This window comes from Archocentrus centrarchus, chromosome 6 (genome assembly GCF_007364275.1).
Source record: "Archocentrus centrarchus isolate MPI-CPG fArcCen1 chromosome 6, fArcCen1, whole genome shotgun sequence".
NCBI classification, from domain to species: Eukaryota; Metazoa; Chordata; class Actinopteri; order Cichliformes; family Cichlidae; genus Archocentrus; species Archocentrus centrarchus.
The window spans coordinates 17,591,158-17,612,162 of record NC_044351.1 but is presented as its reverse complement, the minus strand read 5'-3'; the positions used below and the strand labels follow the sequence as shown (position 1 = coordinate 17,612,162).

The following is a 21,005-nucleotide window of genomic DNA, read 5'->3' as shown; positions in this document are numbered from 1 at the left end:
GTTTATTTTCCTGATGAGCCTGGCAGGCTTTTTAGAGAATCTCATGGCTGGTTTCCTCTAAAGGAGGTTATGTTTTCTGTAATCGGATGTGTTAATGTGTTGAGTAGTCTCATTATCTTACTGTAGAAGAGCATGAAGAACCTCATCAAAAGCTGGAAGAAATTGGTATTGAGTCTAAGAGTATATGAGTTCAAGAAAAACTGAGTTTGAAGTTACGTCCATGCAGATAAATATACCAAAAATACATGTTTACCTTCAAACTGAGGAAGGTTTGTGTGATTAGTGTATTCACAAAATACATTTTGCACAGTTTGCACGATATAATATCAGATGATATAACTATTAGACTTCAGCTCGACTACAGGGTTTCAGAATAATGTTTATTACCAGCTATATTGTTGCAGCCTAATTATCAAGAGACTGCTGTTCACACAAGAGAGCTGAGTCATCAGAAGAATGAACTACAATGAGCCATCTTGTTCATGCTGCACTCTCTGACCCCTGTTGCTGGCTTAAAGCATCTCAAAGCACCTTGAGTCAATTCCCCTCTGATCAGTGAAGCAGAAACAGCATGAGCCACTTCTCATTATTAATAAGAGGTTTTATTATTGTTTAAACAATGAAAAGTAAATATATTTCTAGCAGAAGGCAGGAGTAGGCAGGAAAGTGGATGCTTTCTAAACTGGATCTGACAAGAACTCTAATGAGCCTCTGATTCCCTTTAAATGAAGGAGATGTGGTCCAGGAGCTGCCAAGACATAAGGAGATCAAAGACATGGCCAGAGCCTCTACAGCATAAAAGTGAGATGTGTGAAAATTATATTATGAGTGAATTTGGATGGGCTTCAGTGTGCTGTGCACAGGCCCTCTTTCTTGATTTTTGAAAGGTACAGTTCATTAGTGAGCCCTGAGCAGTACTGACAGGCTGTTCATTAGGTTGGTTTTCTGTCCTCAAGCTGAAGAGGCATGACACAATACTTTATAAAGGCAAACTAAAGGTTCCATCTATTAACATTTTTCTAGGGTCTGCAATACCTGTATTGCTTTACACAGCAGCAGCCTCGTTAACTACCAGCAACATGCTCCGGTGTAAGCGCCTCTGGATTACAAAGAATTTATCAGAGGTCTACAATGCATTTTATGCAGCCAGATTTGCTCTGAATAAATGATCTACACTGATTTTTTCATATTTTATGGCATGTTGAATCAGTGCAGATTTTTCTTTACTCGTTGCCCACCAAACAGACAAATGTTAAAAAAAAAGAACAAACAACAAACACACAAAGGTTTAAGCTACAGCTGATGCCGGGGGTGGCTAGAGCCTGTCCTTCACCTACAGCTAATTCATATTTTTCTGTGGGAGGGTTAGGGTAAGAGCACGCGCACAGGGGGAACATGCAAAAACCACACAGAGCAGCTGAGGAGCAGGTTCACATCCAGAACCTTCTTGCTGCTGTGGACAGTGTTATTATATATTACACTATTTGAAGCTTTGTTTTTATTTCCTATTATAATACTATATAATAATATTGTTGTCATGTTTTTGAAATTGGCATTGAAGAATTTTACATTTCTGTTCTTTACTGAGCTGTCTATAGTTTCCTCTTTTATAATATGCTGTTTAAATCACATTTTGTTCTTCTAATTATTATTAATACAATGTAAATCAGAATTATTTTTGTCACTCTGTCTTTGTCTAATCAACAAGCCAAAAAAACTTGATGATTTAAAGCAAATATTTCTCGAAGTGACAACATCTTAAAGTCATTGTATTTTTCTGACCAACAGTCCCAAACCCAGAGACATTTAACAGCAAAATAAATACTGGCAAATCCTCACTTTTAAAAAGCTGAGTGAGTTATTGTTTCAGGGCTATCTGTAACATGATAAAATGTCCATTTTTTTCAGCTCGTGTTTTGTTGTTCCGGCCGTGCATATTGTGTTTGCACAGTGAAGCAGAAATGCTTATCTTCTACATGGAAGTAATAAGGAGCTTAAGCTAACAGTAAACATGTTTACCCGTTCTTTTGCTGAAAACTCTATGACCACATGATGCTGGTACGAATCTGAAGAGGCTGTCAGTACGTGACCAATATATGGAAATGACCAGCTGCTTTTTGATTGACTAAACCGCACACCAGAGCAGAATTAATGCCCACATAATGTTGACTCCTTCCTTTAAACTGTCAATTCACTATGCATGTGGACAGTTCTAGCTCCAGCTCTGTCATACACAAGATCTGTGAAGAAAATCTGGACTTGAGGGGGGAAGTTCCCTTCACTGCCTCCTTGGGTTGTGTAAAGCATCTTGCCCATGTCACGAGTGACACAGGCCAAGACCACCTGAGACAAACAGCATGTGCATTAGCCACATGTATCATTACATTAGATCAGTGAGGAGCTGAAAGAGCTTTCTAAGAGACAAGAGACTTCTCACCTGTCCTGTCTGTAAGGTGACTAAAGCTTAAGAGTAAACAGTGGTGTTATCTGTTTAAGTAATGAGGTCTCTCACGTTGCAGTGATTGCGTGCAGAGGCCTCTGAAGCTCTCTTTGCTTACTGTCTTGAGCTTGTTAAAAGGTGCATTGTGTTAAAGAATGGAAAATATCCAGATTATGTCTGTTATGTACAACAACTTAGAGGAGCTTAAGCAGGGGAATGGATTTTGAAGGGAGGGGCGGAGTGTGTGTGTGTGTGTGTGTGGGGGGGGGGGGGGGGGGGGGGGGGGGTCGCTGGAAGGCACGCTGGTGGGCTACTTAAATCATCTTAAATCTCGACCTTTTCTTGGTCTCAAGGTGTCACCAAACAATAAGAATTTGTTGTGTGCCAGTCTAACATTATTTTACCTTTTACATATTTAGTAAAAGTTAAATAATTCTAACAAAAAAAAATTACAGTAAATCTCTTAATAGGCGTGAAACGTGATTATTATTCTCTCAGTAAAATCTGATTTCGTGACTGGTCTTTGGGTGAATTAAAATAGACACCCCTTTCCCCTAATTATGTGGGCGGTGCTGCTCTTTTTCCATTTGCTGCTTTGGGTGAGGTTATTGCCCCTCCTATTTCTCTGTGTGGTTAAATACCAAAGCGCGCTGCTTCACGAGTTAGACACCCCACTTTGCAAAGAGGAAAGCCAACTAAATAAAAAGCCTAAATAAATTAAAATATATATATATATATAGCAGCACTTTAACATGTACTCAAACAAAATCGAAGGACCACGTAGAGGAAGATCTTTTGACTCTATGAACCTTGGCTTTGAAGAAAAACTGCTGAACAATGAGGTAAGAACTTAAAAACAGAATGAAAGAATATGTTTTGTAGTTTTTTTATTACTCTGGATGAGGTTTGAAAGGAACTCTTATCTCTGATAAACACTTCTACGGGGCTACAAACCAATAGGGTGAAGAAGTTTTTTTTAAAGTGATATTTAAAGAGCACTTTTTTGACAGTGATGGGGAGATCGGTCCGGGTCATCTTGTCGAATAAGCTTTCACTTTGTCGTCAGCGCAGATTAATTTAAGCCGTTTTGTTATACTGTAATTTACGTCAAAGGGTTAAGAGGGTTAAAGAAAGAGACATCTGAATTTCGTATGATAAAAGACTCTTTAGTGGCCACCCTGTGCACCCTTCACCGACAGAGGAGATAAAAGATAAACCGATCAACCTGCAGTATCTGTGATGTCGCCATAACGCACATGCTTTTAAAAAAACGCTGACAACGAAAATATAGTAGCTGATTTAAATATGCAGATAAGAAGATTCGAGGGGAAAATCACATATCCTTAACCTGGAAAAGAAAAATCAAGTCAAATATTTTTAAGGCAATTTGTCTTCACTAAATCATAACCCCCATGCGTGCAGTGTGCAACTGCAGAAACATGTGTTTTATAAGTTTTATTGCACTCAATAAAAAAAAGATAATAGCTCTTCATGTCATATTTATATATTTCACAACTATAAAAAGCAAGGTATCTGATGAGGGGAAACAATGTTCTCCCACTTAACGACCTAAAACGTGCGTGTTGCAGCGATTAAACGCTTTCCTAAAGCGTGGCGCGATTTCAATCTGCAGGGATCTAATAATAGGCTTCCCCGCTCTCCAAATGAGATTGCTGTAAGGCGATTCTTTGAGACAGAGACAAGTTCATCTTCGTTAAACCGAGACGCAAAAAGTTGACCTCAAGCAGCGTCCTGATCCAGACTCCATGCACTAATGCTTCCAGGGATTCTACCGACCAGGGTTCACCAAAAACTGGTCTGCCGCGCGGTCTACACTATGCTCGAAAGGCGAAATATGGTAGGAAATAATTTAACCGACTTTCATATGAGCGACGAGGTCTTTTCTTTTTTTTTTTTTTAACTCATCTGAACATTAGACTGCGGCATTAATTTCTTATGATTTGATAACAAATTCTAAAGTTTTTGCGCATAATGTCTCAAGCTGCATACTTTATTCTGCAGCTAAGTTAAAGGAGAAGACCTTGGAGTCAATCAAAACAGATTAGTTATTCTGTGCTGTTGGCATTTTACAGCCCCACTGAAGCAGGATTAAATTAATTTTCCCCTGGCGTGTGCAGCGCGCACAGGCACGCGTGAACGTGAGAGCGCTGTCCGAGGTGCTGAACTGGACAAGCGAATGGGTTAGCCCTAATCTCAGCCCTGTCTGTGCATGTATACTTATTTTTAACACTAGTAATGTAAAGAAAAAGCCGATGGTTCCATTCAAGGTAACAGTTATACCTGGCAAGATTGACTGGGTGTCTGTAGTTCTTATCTTTGCTGATTAATATTCATATTCATACAATTTTTTTTTTTTGGATAGTTTGATGCTCTTAGGTGATTAGAAATTCTGCATCCAATCAGTGGACAAGTGCATTATGTAGGCTTGATTTAAGTAAAGACAATTTAGATTTTCTGCCAAAAGTTCAATATCTCCACTTTAAAAAAAAAATCCTGTTAAACATAATGGAACCTTACTATCTTTAATTACAAATTTCAGATAAATAAGTCAACCTTCACAAAAATTGAAGAAAACAACGAAAAGAAGAATTCATCAGAGAAAGGGAGAGCAACAATCATCTTTTCCCTGAAGAATGAAGTGGGGGGACTTGTAAAAGCACTTAAACTCTTCCAGGTACAGCCTCATATTTACTGAATGATACATTTGCAACACACTGTTAGCTTATAGAACAAAAGGACTCTTTTTTTATTATTTTAATTCTTGCAGGAAAACCACGTGAACCTTGTGCACATAGAGTCCAGAAAATCCAAAAGACGCAACTCTGAGTTTGAAATTTTTGTGGATTGCGACAGCAATCACGAGCAACTGAATGAAATCATCCAGCTTCTTCGGAAGCATGTGAATGTGGTAGACATGGAGCCTCCAGATAACTCCTGTCTACACGAGGAAGGTGGGAAAGCAGTTAGTGAATAAGCTTCAAATGCTGTGTTAAAAGTATATTAAATGTGATTAACTGTGAATACCTATTTTCTTCTCTTCTCAGACATGTATGAAGTACCCTGGTTCCCAAAGAAGATTTCAGACTTGGATAAGTGTGCTAACCGCGTCCTGATGTATGGCTCTGAATTGGATGCTGACCATCCGGTACAATATTAACCTACTGTTCAAGAAAAAAAAATTCATTTAAATGACGTGTTCTCATATTTTTATGTTTTTCTTCATCAGGGTTTCAAGGACAATGTCTATCGAAAAAGGCGAAAGTATTTTGCAGATCTTGCCATGGCCTACCGACAGTAGGTTTCAGAATATTTAAACAGCTATTTTAGAAGAAGAAAAAAATCATGATGCTTATAGATTTCTTTCTGTTTTGTTCCAGTGGAGATCCCATTCCTCGTATTGAATTCACAGAGGAGGAAGTGAAGACTTGGGGTGTTGTGTACAGGGAGCTCAACAAGCTGTACCCTACCCACGCCTGCCGGGAATACTTGAAGAACTTGCCACTGCTGTCCAAATACTGTGAATGTCGGGAGGACAACATCCCTCAGCTGGAAGATGTTTCACGCTTCCTCAGAGGTAAATTTTCAGTTCTTATTAAAACATTCCTTTGCTTTAAATCTTTTTTTTCACTTTTAATGATGTAATCATTCATATTTTAACCACCTTTTCAGAACGTACTGGATTTACCATCAGGCCTGTAGCAGGTTACCTGTCCCCCCGTGACTTCCTTGCTGGTTTGGCCTTCCGAGTTTTCCACTGTACTCAGTATGTGCGGCACAGCTCCGACCCCTTATACACTCCTGAACCGTGAGTACTATCCAACATTATATCTTAATATGTGATGTAAATGTTAATACATATCTACTTGTCTTAATATTCTGTTCTCTTTTATTATCAAGGGACACATGCCATGAGCTGCTGGGCCATGTCCCGCTGCTCGCAGAGCCCAGCTTTGCCCAGTTTTCTCAGGAGATTGGTCTCGCTTCACTTGGAGCATCAGATGATTCTGTTCAAAAACTGGCCACTGTAAGTTTCGCTGCTGCAATCAAATTTAATCAAATTATATTTATACAGATATTTAATTTTCAAAATCCAACTAATTCATCTGATTTGCTTGTGTTCTATCTGTTTCTGGGTTACAGTGCTATTTCTTCACAGTGGAGTTTGGCCTATGCAAACAGGAGGGGCAGCTGCGAGCTTATGGAGCTGGGCTGCTGTCATCTATCAGTGAGCTCAAGGTAAAGACATTCAAACAGGACAATACAGTCAGCAACTTGACACAGCGTCTTAATTTTGGCAGCTTTTAATCCTTAGTGCATGATTAAAAGCTGCCAAAATTAAGACTCTGTGTCAGCAACTTGACACAGAGTCTTAATTTTGGCAGCTTTTAATCATGCACTAAGGATTATATTACCTAAAAACACTCACTAATATTTTAATGAAGAATAGTTTGGTTTTTTTGGTTATAATCTTGATAAAATTCCACCCCAAGATAATGAACTTCTATTTGATGAGACAATATAGATGCATATTTATTGAATGAAATGATCAAGTTGTGTTTTGAACATCTGCTCTGTGTTTCTCTCTGGCAGCATGCGCTTTCTGGTAATGCAAGGATAATGCCTTTTGATCCAAAAGTTACATCCAAGCAGGAATGCATAATCACAACATTTCAGGATGTCTACTTTGTGTCAGACAGCTTTGAGGAGGCCAAAGTCAAAATGAGGTGTGCTTGAATGCTCCATATTTAACTTATACACTATAATATAATGTAGACCCAGCAAGAGTGTGAAAAAAGATCTATAAACTACACTGTTAATAGCATATTATTTAGTGAAGATACTGTGTTCATTTCAGGGAGTTTGCCAAGACCATCAAGCGTCCCTTCACAGTTCGATACAACCCCTACACCCAGAGTGTGGATGTGCTAAAAGACACTCCCAGCATTAACAGTGTGGTGGAGGAGCTGCGACACGAGCTTGACATCGTCGGTGACGCACTCAGCCGGCTGAACAAACAGCTGGGTGTCTGACTGCACACAGTTCAGTAGTAGCTACACCGACAGTCTGTCAGCATCTGCTGTGTCATCCCCCAGCACTGCTACAGAGATGTTGCTCGTGTGTTGTCCTTTCCAAGTACAATAAATGTGCATCAGTTTTTGCAAAATGCTCTGTTGTCTCCACTGCATGGTTTACATAGCTTACACTATTTACAGTTCCATTAGGTGTGTTTAGCCACTAACTTTAGTAAATTTCACAAACCCAAAGAGCTGCTTAATCTGAGGTACTATTTGGCTTCTGTATTGCAAACAGTCTATGTGCTTTGATGGTACTTCAGTTCATGTTTGAAACACTTCCAGCTGTTACAGACACCTCCAACTGTTAACTCTGCTTTTGTATATGATTGTGTGATTTTTTTCTTTTTTTTTGTAATCATTTTCATTATTCTTCTTCACGATTAATGTTCCTCTCTTCAGTGAAATGTAAATTGTACCTTGTTTGTATTCTTTTGTGTGTGTGTGTAATTTTTGTGTGTTGTTGAGGGAAATTATGAAAGTTACAGCTTTAAATAACTATTGTCATAAGAATGCTCTTGTGATTGATTATGACCGATTTGGCCCGATGTCAGCGATTACTTTATAGTGATGATTTTGAATACCTCCTGTTGAAGTGAATACAATTGTAGAACTCTGGAAATCAAAACATTATTTTTCTACTGTAAAGAAATGTAGACTTTAGGACTAGGCTATGTATTAAATATATATAATAAAAATGTCCTTTGTGTCTTCACAGCACATCAAACAGTTGTTTATTTTTTGACTTACTACTTTTAGTAGTCCTTGTGGATGTTATCTGGTTATTGAACCCTGAGGATGATGTTGCTGGTGATGACAGAGATGCAGAATGATGGCAGCAAATACTCTGAAAGTAATTATAAGTTATTCTGAGGCTGGAGTTTGCAAAATCTCAATAAAATGTTATAGGAATAATTATACCTTTGATCTGAGAACCAAGACACCTTACTGAATAAAGAAAAAGTACAGCATGAAACAGAACTAATACTCTCCAAGAATCGCTCTTGAAGGCAGTTCATGGACACCGAATTAGTGCCTTATAGGCTCACATAATTTATTTATTTAACGAATGAAGAGAGTGTGTTGAAAATGTGGAAAGAGTACTTTGAGGGGCTGAAGAATGCAGAAAATGAGAGTGAGAGGAAGATAGATGGAGGGTGGTTAGTGAATCAGGAAGTGCAGAGGATTAGTAAGGAGGAAGTGAGGACAGCTATGAAGAGGATGAAGAGTGGAAAGGCAGTTGGTCCAGAGGACATACCTGTGGATGTATGAAGATGTCTAGGAGAAAGAGCAGTGGACTTTTTAACCAGATTATTTAACATCTTGATGAGTGAGAGGATCCCTGAGGAATGGAGAAGAAATACACTGGTATCGATTTTCAAGAACAAGGGTGATGTGCAGAGGAATAAAGCTGATGAGCCATACCATGACACTATGGGAAAGATATGTCTGTGTAGGCTCTCAGTCATCTAGGTCATCATAGTCTCTGGAGCTTGAAAAAAAAGGTGGCTGGACTTCATTAAGTCTCTTGAAGACTAGGTTAAGAAGAGGTGTGTAGTTGAAGTGACAGATGGGTTCAAGTTGGGGGTGGGACTACATCAGGGATCCGCTCTGAGCCCCTTATTGTTTGCAATGGTGATGGACAGGCTGATAGATGAAGTTAGGCAGGAGTCTCCGTAGACTATGATATTTGCAGGCGACATTGTGATCTTTAGTGAGAGTTAGGGAGCAGGTGAAAGAGAGCCTGGAGAGGTGGTGGTATGGGCTGGAGAGAAGAGGAATGAACGTCAGTAGAAGCAACCATCCAAATCAATGTACATTGCACAAAAAAGATGAAGAAGAGAGTGTAGGCAGGGTGGAGTGGGTGATTTGATTGTCAGGGGTGATCTGTGATGAAATTATAGCAGCAAGAGAGAAGGGAAGGTTTACAAGATGGTAGTGAGACCTGCTATGATGTATCGTTTGGAGATGGTGGCACTGACAAAAAAAGACAGGAGGCAGAGCCCGAGGTGACAGAGCTGAAGATGTTAAGATTTTCAAAGGGTGTGACCAGGATGGACAGGATTAGAAATGAGTACCTCAGAGGGACAGCTCAGGTTGAGCAGTTTGGAGACAAAGTCAGAGAGGCAAGGCTAAGAGGGTTTGGATAGCTGCAGAAGTGGGATAGTGGATGTACTGGACAAAGGATGTTGAATATGGAGCTGCCAGGCAGGAGGAAAAGAGGAAGATCTCAGAGAAGATGCATAGATGCAGTGAAGGAAGAATATGCAGAGGCTTGGTGTGACAGAGGAGGATGCTAGGGATAGGGGGAAGTGGAGGCAGATGTGGTGACCACTAAAGGGAGAAGACTTTTATTTTTTAATACATGGCTGATGGTTCTGAAACTAGCCCACAAACAGATTTGTTATTATTATTATTTTAGATTTGCTGTTCTGCTTAAGAAGCTGATCTAAATAAACACATTAAAACAATTTCATATCACTCATATAGCTTCAATAAATTACACAACTTTAAAACGTGAAGCTTTTTAATATTTTCCACCCGTTAGTTTACAAGTAATTTTACATCTATATAGATATTATATTTCTACAAAGTTATAACTAGTCAGGTAGAAACTTTTGTCAGTCATATCCGGTTCTAGTATCTTCACGACAGTGTCGCAAAGCATACGGTAGCGTTTGGCTCAGTTACTCCATGGAAACACACTCGCGGCTGGAGTTTTGTTTACACTCTTGGGTAAGTTTCTTATAGTCAACATTAAATTGTAAACGTCACGTATTTCTGCCTGTGTAATTCGTTTATTTAAATACTCACAACCAGCAAAGTGACAGTTTATCTGGGAAAGTAAACGTAGCGCTTTTGCTAAAGTTAGCTTAACTGCGTCCAAAAAACTAGCTGTGAGTACAAGTGCTGCGACAAAAAAGCAGATGTTAACATCTGGTTCACAGTTACCTGAACACTGATAGTTGTTGGTCTGTCATATACAGTTATTGGGCTGCGCTGTTTCTGTCAGGGAGCCAATAGTTACGGGCAGCTGGGACAGGGACATGTGGAGGACCAGGCTTCGCCCCGGCTCTCTAATATTGCTGCCCTACAGAACAGGGCAGTCCGGGCCATCAGCGGCGGCGGAGGACACTCCGTAGTTATTACCGGTAGGTAACTGTTCGCCCTGTTTTAAACAGCCCACCTGGTAATCATGATGTTTTCGCTCTTGTGTAGTAAAGTGAGCAAGACTTTCAGAGATCACGTGGCGCCTCCTCAAGGCTGTTTAATGCAAAAATTACAATTATAATCCAACAGCAAACAGAAGAAGAAAGAACTGCCTATACTAGTTCATATCCATTAAAAAAATTACTATAGCTCATTCATAGCTCACTCTTGTTGGAGGTCCAGTTTTCTCTAAGTAAATATTTAGTGTCAGTGTGCAGCTGCTACTTTTCCAAAAGAAAAATCAAACATCTGGATTAAATCTTTGATTTTTTTTTTTTTCCTTTTTCTATGTTGTTGTGCTGGACAGAGAGTGGCGAGGTGTTTGTGTGTGGGCAGAATAACAGAGGACAGCTGGGACTTGGACGCAATACAGAAATCTCAACTCTTCAGCACTGCCCAGTCCTGAATCGGAGAGTCACAAATGTTGCCTGTGGTTGGGATTTTACTCTTCTTCTCACTGGTGAGCACCCAGCACCATTTCACACCAGGAAGGGATGCTCATTTCTATTTGTGCTTGGCTTAACTCTTTTCCCCCTGGATGCTTACTAGGGGTAATCTTTGTTTCTCCTTCCTGAAGTAAGCAGTTTCTGTCATACTTCAGGCCTGCTTCCAGAACAAAAGTGAGGGTAATCTCTGCAGCTTACCAAAGCTACCCTTGGAAAAACTATTGTGGTCATCAAACCATGTCTTTGGTTGATGATTACTGTGGTGACAAAACTCCTCATTAAGGGTACGGGGGAGGTCGTCACATCTTGTCTTTATGGGGTAAAGAGTTAAGAGGATATTGGCAGTTGAAATATATTCCTCAGCGCTTTCCCTTGAGTAGGGATGATAGAGCAGGATGGTGTATTATTTATCCTTTAAAGAGTAATTTCAGAATGTCATGGACAATAATTTGACAGCAAGAACAAACAAATTGTATGAAAAATATAATGGACATAAGACTTTCAACTAAAGCAAAATGGCTGTAATGGTTAAAAAATAAAAAAATAAAACAAAACAAAAATCTAACTACTGTACAGTGCAATAAATGTGCATTTATGTCAAATAGGAGTAGCTGCAATTACTTCTTTCATGTATAAATGCCTTTTATGGAAATATCAGTTTTTATACACACCTGTAGCTGGGATAAAGTGACTCATGTAATAGCATTCAGTTATAAAATCCACAGATATGAATTTGGAGCTATAGCTTCCAAAAAAAACCCAAACACATTTTAACACATCCAACCCACTTAAAACTGCATGAGGGACTTATGAGGCATGAGGGACTCAGACCATAGCTGAAAAATACCAGGAATGGGGAAAAACACAAGACACGTGAATTATTTTCCACCCACCAAAAGTTGAAGTTTTCAGTACGTCTTATTTAAAGACATACTTCTTTTCTTCTTATATCACACTTTCAGATTGTGGACAGTTATTGGCATGTGGTTCCAATGCATTTGGGCAACTAGGTGTTGGACAGGCCGTAACACACTCTGCAGAGCTTCTGGTTGTTGAGGTGAGAACATCTTGGGAGTGCAATTTTTCTGTAGTAATGTCACAGTCTTGAAAGCTTTTATGTGCATCCAATACATCTTGAGTGATCTAGTTTTGTGCAAATCATCTTAACTTACCTGTCATTTAAATCACTTTCATTAAGGCAGATGTTATTGTGCTGTTTGTTGTTAGAGTCTGAAGGAGCCAATAGTAAGTGTAGCAGCAGGACTCCGGCACTCACTCGCTGTTACTGGTAAGATAGCACCATGAACTGTGAAGTGTGCTCAACATGTATGTCCTCAATTTGTTGTAACATCTACCAAGAAGGTTGTGTGATTGGTTTGTTTTGCCTGTCTGTATATTTGTTTGCCAGATATTTCAAAAAGTAAAGGCTGGCTTTGCATGAAAACTTTAACAGAGTTGGGACTTAGAAGTGATTACATTTTTGGAGTCAATCCAAATCTGGATCTGGGAAAATGGGATATCTTCACAAATACAAATCAAATTGAATCATTGTCTTGATGTTCTCATAAACCAGTCTGGATGCAGATATCCTTCTGCATCCAGGGACTCAGTGCATGCTTGGTGCAGAGGTGAGCTTCAGCCTCAGTGGAGATGTGCAGGCTCTGACTGCTCCTGTTTTTCTTTTGGTAGTAAAGCCATAAATCCTGTAATTCTGTTTGGCTTTCAGGCTCGGGCTGTGTTTATCAGTGGGGAACTGGACTTTTCAGTTATGCTAAGAGAGCACTCAGTCCACGTGCGGTTCCATCACACCTTACCTCTAAGGTGCCGTCTCTGGTACCAGGTAACATAAACTGTACTGAGCAGAAATAATTGCTCATTAATTATACTATTGGTGATTTATACATAGGACTTATATTTATGACCTTGTTGCAGGTCTGGATCAAAGAAGATTACACCGGGTAACTGCAGGAGCAGCACACTGTGTGTGCCTTACAGGTATAGCAGTAGGGAGTTGCTTCAGTATGCTATAATCTGAAAGCAGATGTGTTGTGAATTTTGCACTGCTCGTTTATAGGGAACATTTACACTTCTAGGTACTACCACTGTTTTGAACCTCTTGTTCATACATCAAGTCTGCCCTCCCTGTTGTCCTGTAATTAGTTCACCAGAGCCTCTCAATTACTGTTCTGCTTTTCTGCTGCTGCCTGTGCTGTGATGAAGAGTAATGCTGTCCCTGTCATGTGTGCAGAAGATGGCGATTTGTTTCTGTGGGGAAGCAACAAGCACAGTCAGCTGACCACAACAGAGCCCTTCCTGTCTTCTCCCACTCTTCTGAAGAGATCTCTGTTAGATGGAGAAAAAGTTATAAATGTGTGGAGTGGCTGGACTCACATTGTTGCTCAGACAGGTACTTGTCTGTAATTTTCAATAGTTTTTACAGGATTTAGAGGACAGATGCCCAAACTGAAAAAAATGTAATTGTCTGTTTCAGAGAGTGGGAGAGTGTTCACATGGGGCAGAGGAATTTATGGGCAGCTGGGCCGCCAAGTATTATTCAATCAGGACACAGAGCAGCAGTCAGCTGGCCCTGGAGCAGAAGGTAGGAGCCAGGAGGTTGGACTCCCTGCAGAGGTTAAAGACCTCCATGGGGCAACACAGGTAGGACATCTGAGTGTTTAGCACTTCTCCAGATGGCATAACCTGCAGGTATGCTGTAGTCAATAAGAATTAAATGTTTCTTAGACTTAGTATTGTTAGTCTTGGGGATACTTCTGTGGATGTTAGTTTGAAAAGGTCTGTGGCGGTCCAGCAGGAGGCAGCAGACAGCCACAGATAAACAAAGTCGCTGTTGATTGTTTAGTATGAGTGAAACACGTTTCCCCTGAACAGTAGGTGCTTAATAATTTGCATCATTATATGTTGCGTACAAAGCATACTCACGCTGGCATTATAGTCCAGCAGGGGGAAAAGAAATAGCGGTTATTAGTGTAGGCAGTTTTGACTTCTCACATAAACACAGTAACAGCAGTTAACCTATATTCTAAATGGTGGCAGTATGGTCATTGCCAATGAAGTGGATGTCAGGGCCAAACAAGAACAAATGCTCCTTGCATCCTGCCACTGCACGGATCACTGTAACAACACTGTATGTAAAAGCTTTATCACCATGTGTGTGTAAAGCATAAAGTAAGATGAATTGGCTGAGTGGGATATGAATCACTCAGCCTGCCCTACTGTGTTAAAGCACTGTACAGATCCACTCAGAAGCTACTCCATTAGGTACACCTGCCAACAGCCAATCACATGGCACCAACTCAGTGTATTTAGGCATGTAGACATGGTCGACCTGTTGAAGTTCAACTCGAGCATCAGAATAGGACAAAAAGGTGATTTAAGTGACTTTGAATGTGGCATGGTGTTGGTGCCAGATGGAGCCACGTGACCATTACTGAGGGACAAACTCAGTGGGTCTGTTACTGTTAATGGCTTGTATGGTTTGTCAAATACACTGCTATATACAGTACAGTGCAAAAGTCTTGAGTCATCCTTCATTTCTTTATATTTGGCTAGAAAAATGGGAAATAGACACAGCAGTTTATTGAAATGTGCAAACATACATGGAAATAAAGTAAATAAGGCAAAAACAGAGTTTTTATAATTCTAATGAGCCTGAAAGTCAGTATTTGGTGTGACTACCTTTATTCTTCAACACAGCCTGAACTCTCTTTGGCAGCTTTCTTGTAATTTCTTTAAGTTAGTCTTCAAAGCTCTTCTTTGGATGGTTTCTGCCTTTTGTTCTGTTCTCTGTCACGATGATCCCACACTGCTTCAATAATGTTAACATCCAGGCTTTTGAGAGGCCAATCCATGACTGATAGTGCTCCATTGTTTGTTTTTCTATCCAGGCACGCTTTTGCTGCATTGGCAGTGTGCTTGGGATCATTTCTCATGCTGAAAAATAAAGCCATATCAATCAGATGCTTTCCAGATGGTATTGCAGGGTGGATCAAAATCTGATTGTATGTTTGTTGCTTGCATAATTCCATTAATTTTGACAAGATCTCCAACACCACTGGCTGAGATGCAGTGCCAAACAATGACAGAACTTCCACCGTGTTTTACAGATGACTATAGACACTCACTGCTGTTCCTCTCTCCTGAACCCCTCTATATATGTATTGATGATGATTTGACAAAATTTTTTAAATTTGTATTCATCACTCCATCAGACCTGTTGCCACTGATTTTCAGTCCAGTTTTGTGTAATTTGTCATACTCCAGCCTTTTCTGCCTTAAAAATGGCTTCTTATCCAGTTTCCTCAAATTCTTAAGGACACTGCACACCATGCTGAGATAATTTTTCAGCTAATAGCTCTTTGGAAATCACCTTGTTGGTGCAAAAATATTATTTTATGCCTGGCAAACTGTCTTATCAACTAAAGAAATTGGAGCAATTTTTTTGCAACACGCTCCTTCTAACAAAGAGGCTAAAGATACAGTTTAAAATTGGTTCTTTGCTAAGTGTAGACACAACACTGGTTAAAAAAAAATAACATTCCTCATTAACATTAGTTTAAAAAAAAAAAGCAGCCAACATCTGAAGAAAAACCTTCAAAAAGCCTGGAGAATTATTGCTCAGGATTACTTTTTTAAAATTATCAGAACGTCTGGCTTCTAGGAAGCAAAATACAAAGAATCCAAGAGAGACTCAAGACTTCTGCGCAGTACTGTAAAGGCAATTTTAAGGACAGACTGCCTGTGCAAGAAGCCTATAGAAATCTTAAGAGGCATTGACAAGACTGGTTCTCTTGTCCGGTATTCAATTAGCATTTAAATGTGTCCACTCAATTCCTGTCATAGTTGTGAAAGGGGAAGTAGGAGAAAAGGCCATTAAATTCTAAAAGGTTTTGGTCAACAAAGGGCAGGACTGTATAGGCATCCTGAAATGGCTACATTACCTCCTCCAGCAACTCCGGCAGTGGCTTTTAAGGGTTATGAATCAGTTCTCTGCTATAGTTTCAATTTACATTATGTGGTAAGGTATTCTATCACTAATGCTCTTATCAACATTTGTACTTTAAAATTAAATGTGGGCGACTTTATCTTGTAACTTTATTTCATTTTTAGAGGAGGTTTAGATTAAATAAAATACCAGTATCATAATGCTGTTCCAATTCTTGAATATTAAAGTCTTAAAACTGCATGTCTGCTTTTCACTGTGTATTTTAAAATATTTTCTCTACAGATTTCTTGTGGATCAGAACATAACCTTGCTATTGTAGGTAAGTGTCTTACATTTTCTCCACTTTTATCCTAATTTAATATACACATAATACACAACTACACTCAACATTCACACAGAAAAAAAAAGCTTTTTATGAGAAATTAAAAGCAAAATTTGAACTAACTGGTTTCTACGTACTTGTGGCTGAAATAAGAGACATCCTCTGGCCTGACATGACTCTAGCTCTGTCTACGTAAAGTAATGTAGAATGCACAAATGTGAGGCTAAACTATTTCAAGCTGTCCTCACCCCTACTAAAGAGTTAGTAAGGGAGCTGTCTAATACATTACAGTGTTAACAATTAATCCTTGTAATGCTGCAGAGCATTTCTGAGGTCAGCTCTTTGCTCAGTGGCTTTTGCATCAGGATGTAATTACAGCATGGATAGATGGATATCATTGACAGAAGCAATTATCCGAACAGGCCTATAAAGGAGCCGCATTAATCGCATGCCCATTTACAGGCAAGTTTTTCCAGTCGTATGTTTGTAGAATGATCTTTCTTTGTCCACATAACCACTGAACAGACACTGCACGCTCACATGCATCCCTCAAAGAGAACTAAACAGAGATAGGTATATTCAACTGTGATCCCTCATCAGATAAAATGTGCTTTTATTCTTTCCAGGCTTGCCAAAAGTCTCCCGCTTTTCTATAGTCACCAGTTAGACATGTAAACCATTTTTGGAAGTAAAATCTTTCACATAAATTTTTGAACACTGACCCAGTTTTTTTTTTTCTTTTTACATCAGCACGAATATAAATATCACAGATGAACACTGAAATGCAGGAGCAGGGTTCCATTAGAGAGGAAACATTGAACATTGCCGGTGTTTCTGCCAGCACCAAGCCATTCACTTGTGTAGTTATCACTAATTGTCAGGATAGCGATAATGGATATGTGATTCTAATTTGGAAATTGTCTGTCACTGTAACAAGTGGTCTCAAGAAGCACTGCTCTGTGCTTGCAAAAGTTCAGTTATGGGCTGTGAAGGCAGAACCAGCAAAGGGAGAGCTCATCTGAACCTCCAGCATCTCACTCTTCTGCCACGCTCACCTCTTTCCCTCCTCCTGTCTCAAGTGTGGTGGCAGGAGCAATGAAATAGCAAAACAGGATTGGAAGCACAGACCTGAGTGCTGCTATTTCTGGTGCTGAAGTAGGTCAGGCGGAAAGGAACGGAGAACATTGCATGCTGCTTATGATATCTGTTGCCTGCTTATCCTTTGCCCATTAGCACCTGAGGAAGTTCTCCTGGTGTATGAAAATCATCAGCGGTGGTCAGAGGTGGGAGTTGGCTCAAAGACACTGTGGCCACAGCTCATCCAATCTGAGGAAAGATTTTGGTGTATGTGAACATTTTCCACTTAATGGGATTGTAGAAGCATAAACACCTTAAATTAGATCTGCATCTGTAGAATGATGTAAGACATGCTACACAAAGGCAACTTCCACAGACTGTGTCACTGTGGTGTTGGTATTTTGGTGTGAAATTTTAAATCGACAAGTTTAAAAACAAATAACAGGGTTTGTTTATGTGAAAATGGCCTTTAGTTTGAGTTTCTTGATTTTTATCCTTTTGTTGTGCAGAATATTGTGCAGACACATCATTGTTGCCATGGAAACACTGATGTGCTATACTCCAGTCAGTGAGTCCATGAATTAAGCACGGCACCAAAATAAGGATTTACCCCCCCCCCCCCCAATGAACCAAATGTTTCAACACATTTAGTCCACTAATAGGATGCTTTCTGAACACTCTTAATCAAAGACGGTGTCAGTCCATTTGTAAGTACAAGCACTGTCTTGAGGACAGGGCTACATGTATGTTTGTAATGCATAAGCCGTTTCTGGCAAATTGCCACATTGACATAAGCTGCTGGCATGGTATCTTGGTCTGTTAACTGGTGAAAACATATGTGTCTTTCTGGCCATCGCTGCTGATTCTCAGAAACGGGTGAAAAACGCAGACAGTGACAAAGACAACCTCTCGATGAAATAAATGAAAAGATGACACGAAAGGCACACGACTGCAGTATGGGAGAGCTTGAAGATGTGTTACCCTTGAGAAAGCAAGCTCGCTTCTGTTGCCATGGTAATGGAGCCTATTAGGTAACTGTGTTGCCATGGCATGTGTCTCCTCGGTGATGCAGACCTGACCACACCCACTAACAAGCTCTCCAGCTGTGAAGAGCAGGGGCGCTTTATTATTGACCAAGTGTCAGCCTGGGGAACAGAGAAACTGTGTGTGTGTTTTCTTTTATACCCAGTAGTTTTTTTGTTTTTTTAGTCCAGGTTGCTGATTTTAGCCTACATTGTACACACTGTGCTGCACCCACAACTCTCTCTCCTGTCAGCTACACTGACCCATGAACCTTTTCCTTTTCAGGGGGATGTCTCTTCTCATGGGGCTGGAATGAACATGGAATGTGCGGAGATGGTTCGCAGGCCAACGTCTTTCATCCACAACTTGTTCCTGGTCTAAGACCTCTTCTCATTGGCTGTGGAGCCGGACACTCAATGGCGGTGTGTGCTGTGACGACTGGCTCAAGACAAAATTCTGCACCGCTTGAGTAGCAGTGGAGCAGGGACATTTATTCTGCACGACAATCAGGCTATAAAAAGAGAATGCTTCGGGGAGTTAACACATTTCTGTTTTAGTGTTTTATCGGTGCTCTGTAAAGCCCACGTGCGATCATTTTTAAGTGCCCTTGACTCAACAGTAATTTTCACATTTTAAAAGGCTACCTGAGGTGCTTGAAGGGGGGTCACACTTTAAACTGCAGTTGTCATAAATACTCTTGTATGGTTGGGTGAGCTGTGTTTCATGTGGCCATAATTTCTCTGCTGTGTCATCACTTTGATGGACATGATGGGGCCAATTGCTTTGCAAGATATGGTCATGCCTGCAGCTGCTGTTGCACCTGACATGTTTGTCTTCCTGAGTGAAGCTGTTACGGATCATATGAGGGATGCGCTAGAGTGTCAGGATGCAATCACAGTACTTCATGCTTATTTCTGTCAACTTGTGATGTACCACTTGCAAATACACAACAGCATTTTTCCCCCATTTTTCCACTGATCTATCACTTATTAATGTCCTTGCCTCTCTGTGTTATATTTGATTTTTTTGAGTTTGTCTAATTTGCACCACTTTCATACTTCATTAATCTTGGAAGAAACTCATCCACTGGACATGACCCAACCTACATATTTATAAGGAGAGGACTTCCGCAGTGCAGCACCTGGATACCAACTGCAGTTGTTAAGGCAGTGCCTTTGTCAAAGGCAGTGGAAGTACTCAGAAAAGCTGATGTCTGCAATTACTTTTTTATATGAAAGATTTTGCTTTAAATGTTTAAGCAAATTAAATGCGGAAACATTAATAGATGTTAAAGTGCTTTTACCGGGATTATGGAAAAAAAAAAAATCAACACTCACTGAAAGGTGATAATTTCTGTGTTTCTTTTTTATTTATCACTATTGTACAAGTCTGAAATGTATTGGTCAAAAAAGACACAAAAAATCCTAAACAACAAACCAGTCAGAACGACCACTGAACACCTTATTCAGATAACTAACCACAAAATGCACGGTGTTCAAAACACACACTCTGAAATCTCACCTAATGGCACAAATTAGTTGCATCTTGGTTGCGCAATTGATTCTGTGTCATGATAATCACTTTCTTTCTTTTTAATTTTTTTAAACTTAAACCAGCACACTGTCCTCTCCCCCTTTGTGCTCAGCTCTATTGGCAGATTCAGATCTGCACACAGATCTCAGCAAGTTGTTGGCAGTGTGTTTGCAGGTGTTTGGTAAAAAGTTGGTCCCTTCTCACTAATTTTTTCCACACAAACAGTGGATCTGAACTCTGCATCTTTAATTAGGTTATGCTCACTGCTTGCCTTTAGAAGCTGATCAGTACAGGGGTGCTTGTTGTGTCTGTGTTTTTGAGTACTGAGCTGATGGTTGTTTTCAATGTGCTGGTGACTGATGGTTAATTTTAAAGAAGATGTATATTATTTCCTCCTGAATAATAAGAAGAATTTAAGTAACAGAGGCACTTGTCCAGTATGATGAGGATAATGGTTTGGCATTTGTTAGTATTACATACCAATATACCAATTTGCATGCGTCCAAAAAAAAAGAGAGGTATAATCCAATTAAATGATTATCAATTAAACTACTACCTAAATGCCTATATTTTGATATGAGAATGCATTTTATATAGGAGCTGTCTTCATTAGTCAAAGTACAACTACATGCCCTCATATAGTAAATGTAAATCTTACTTTGTTCCCAATTACCTTGCAAAAATATGATTTGCATCACAACTGAATTATTCGCAGTTTTCTAACAGCAAAACTTGCCATTTTAATGCCTCTTTAATACAAGGTAAGAGTGGTCTTTTGAAAGCATGAGGCTTTTTTTCTCTTTGTTTTGTGGATGTTATCTCTTTGATGCCTGAAAACATATCAAAGGAATGTTAAAAGTTCACTGGTGCAAAACAGTGCAAAAGTCTACAAAGATGT

At 39.7% G+C, this 21,005-nt stretch overlaps 2 protein-coding genes across 3 annotated transcripts; both read left to right on the top strand.

Moving 5' to 3' along the window:
• The first annotated feature begins 3,103 nt into the window (after positions 1-3,103).
• Positions 3,104-8,260, top strand: tph1a (tryptophan hydroxylase 1 (tryptophan 5-monooxygenase) a). 2 transcript variants are annotated; one of them, XM_030731157.1, is made up of 11 exons: positions 3,104-3,282; positions 5,001-5,135; positions 5,229-5,412; positions 5,506-5,606; positions 5,688-5,755; positions 5,839-6,035; positions 6,131-6,266; positions 6,359-6,485; positions 6,602-6,697; positions 7,052-7,185; positions 7,317-8,260. In XM_030731157.1, the coding sequence occupies exons 1-11, from the start codon at positions 3,193-3,195 to the stop codon at positions 7,489-7,491; spliced, it is 1,443 nt and encodes a 480-aa protein (XP_030587017.1). In that variant the 5' UTR covers positions 3,104-3,192; the 3' UTR covers positions 7,492-8,260. The 2 variants fall into 2 exon arrangements, with proteins under 2 accessions (XP_030587017.1, XP_030587018.1); XM_030731158.1 differs by lacking the exon at positions 3,104-3,282 and adding an exon at positions 4,153-4,298.
• A 1,930-nt stretch (positions 8,261-10,190) lies between these two features.
• On the top strand, positions 10,191-20,923 carry sergef (secretion regulating guanine nucleotide exchange factor). Its single transcript, XM_030731176.1, has 11 exons — positions 10,191-10,269; positions 10,547-10,685; positions 11,051-11,203; positions 12,152-12,246; positions 12,417-12,477; positions 12,916-13,029; positions 13,122-13,184; positions 13,438-13,596; positions 13,681-13,847; positions 16,435-16,471; positions 18,860-20,923. Exons 1-11 carry the CDS (start codon positions 10,228-10,230, stop codon positions 19,045-19,047), a joined length of 1,218 nt encoding a protein of 405 aa, XP_030587036.1. The 5' UTR covers positions 10,191-10,227; the 3' UTR covers positions 19,048-20,923.
• The last annotated feature ends 82 nt before the right edge of the window (positions 20,924-21,005 follow it).

What these genes read in the sequence shown, in the direction of transcription:
- sergef (XM_030731176.1), top strand. Translation starts at nt 10,228, where the DNA reads ATGGAAACACACTCGCGGCTGGAGTTTTGTTTACACTCTTGG. An exon ending in AGTTTTGTTTACACTCTTGG is followed by an intron (nt 10,270 to 10,546) that starts GTAAGTTTCTTA and finishes TGTTTCTGTCAG; the next exon opens with GGAGCCAATAGTTACGGGCA. An exon ending in CAGAGCTTCTGGTTGTTGAG is followed by an intron (nt 12,247 to 12,416) that starts GTGAGAACATCT and finishes GTTTGTTGTTAG; the next exon opens with AGTCTGAAGGAGCCAATAGT.
- tph1a (XM_030731157.1), top strand. Translation starts at nt 3,193, where the DNA reads ATGTACTCAAACAAAATCGAAGGACCACGTAGAGGAAGATCTTTTGAC. An exon ending in AAAAACTGCTGAACAATGAG is followed by an intron (nt 3,283 to 5,000) that starts GTAAGAACTTAA and finishes TACAAATTTCAG; the next exon opens with ATAAATAAGTCAACCTTCAC. An exon ending in CTGTTCAAAAACTGGCCACT is followed by an intron (nt 6,486 to 6,601) that starts GTAAGTTTCGCT and finishes TCTGGGTTACAG; the next exon opens with TGCTATTTCTTCACAGTGGA.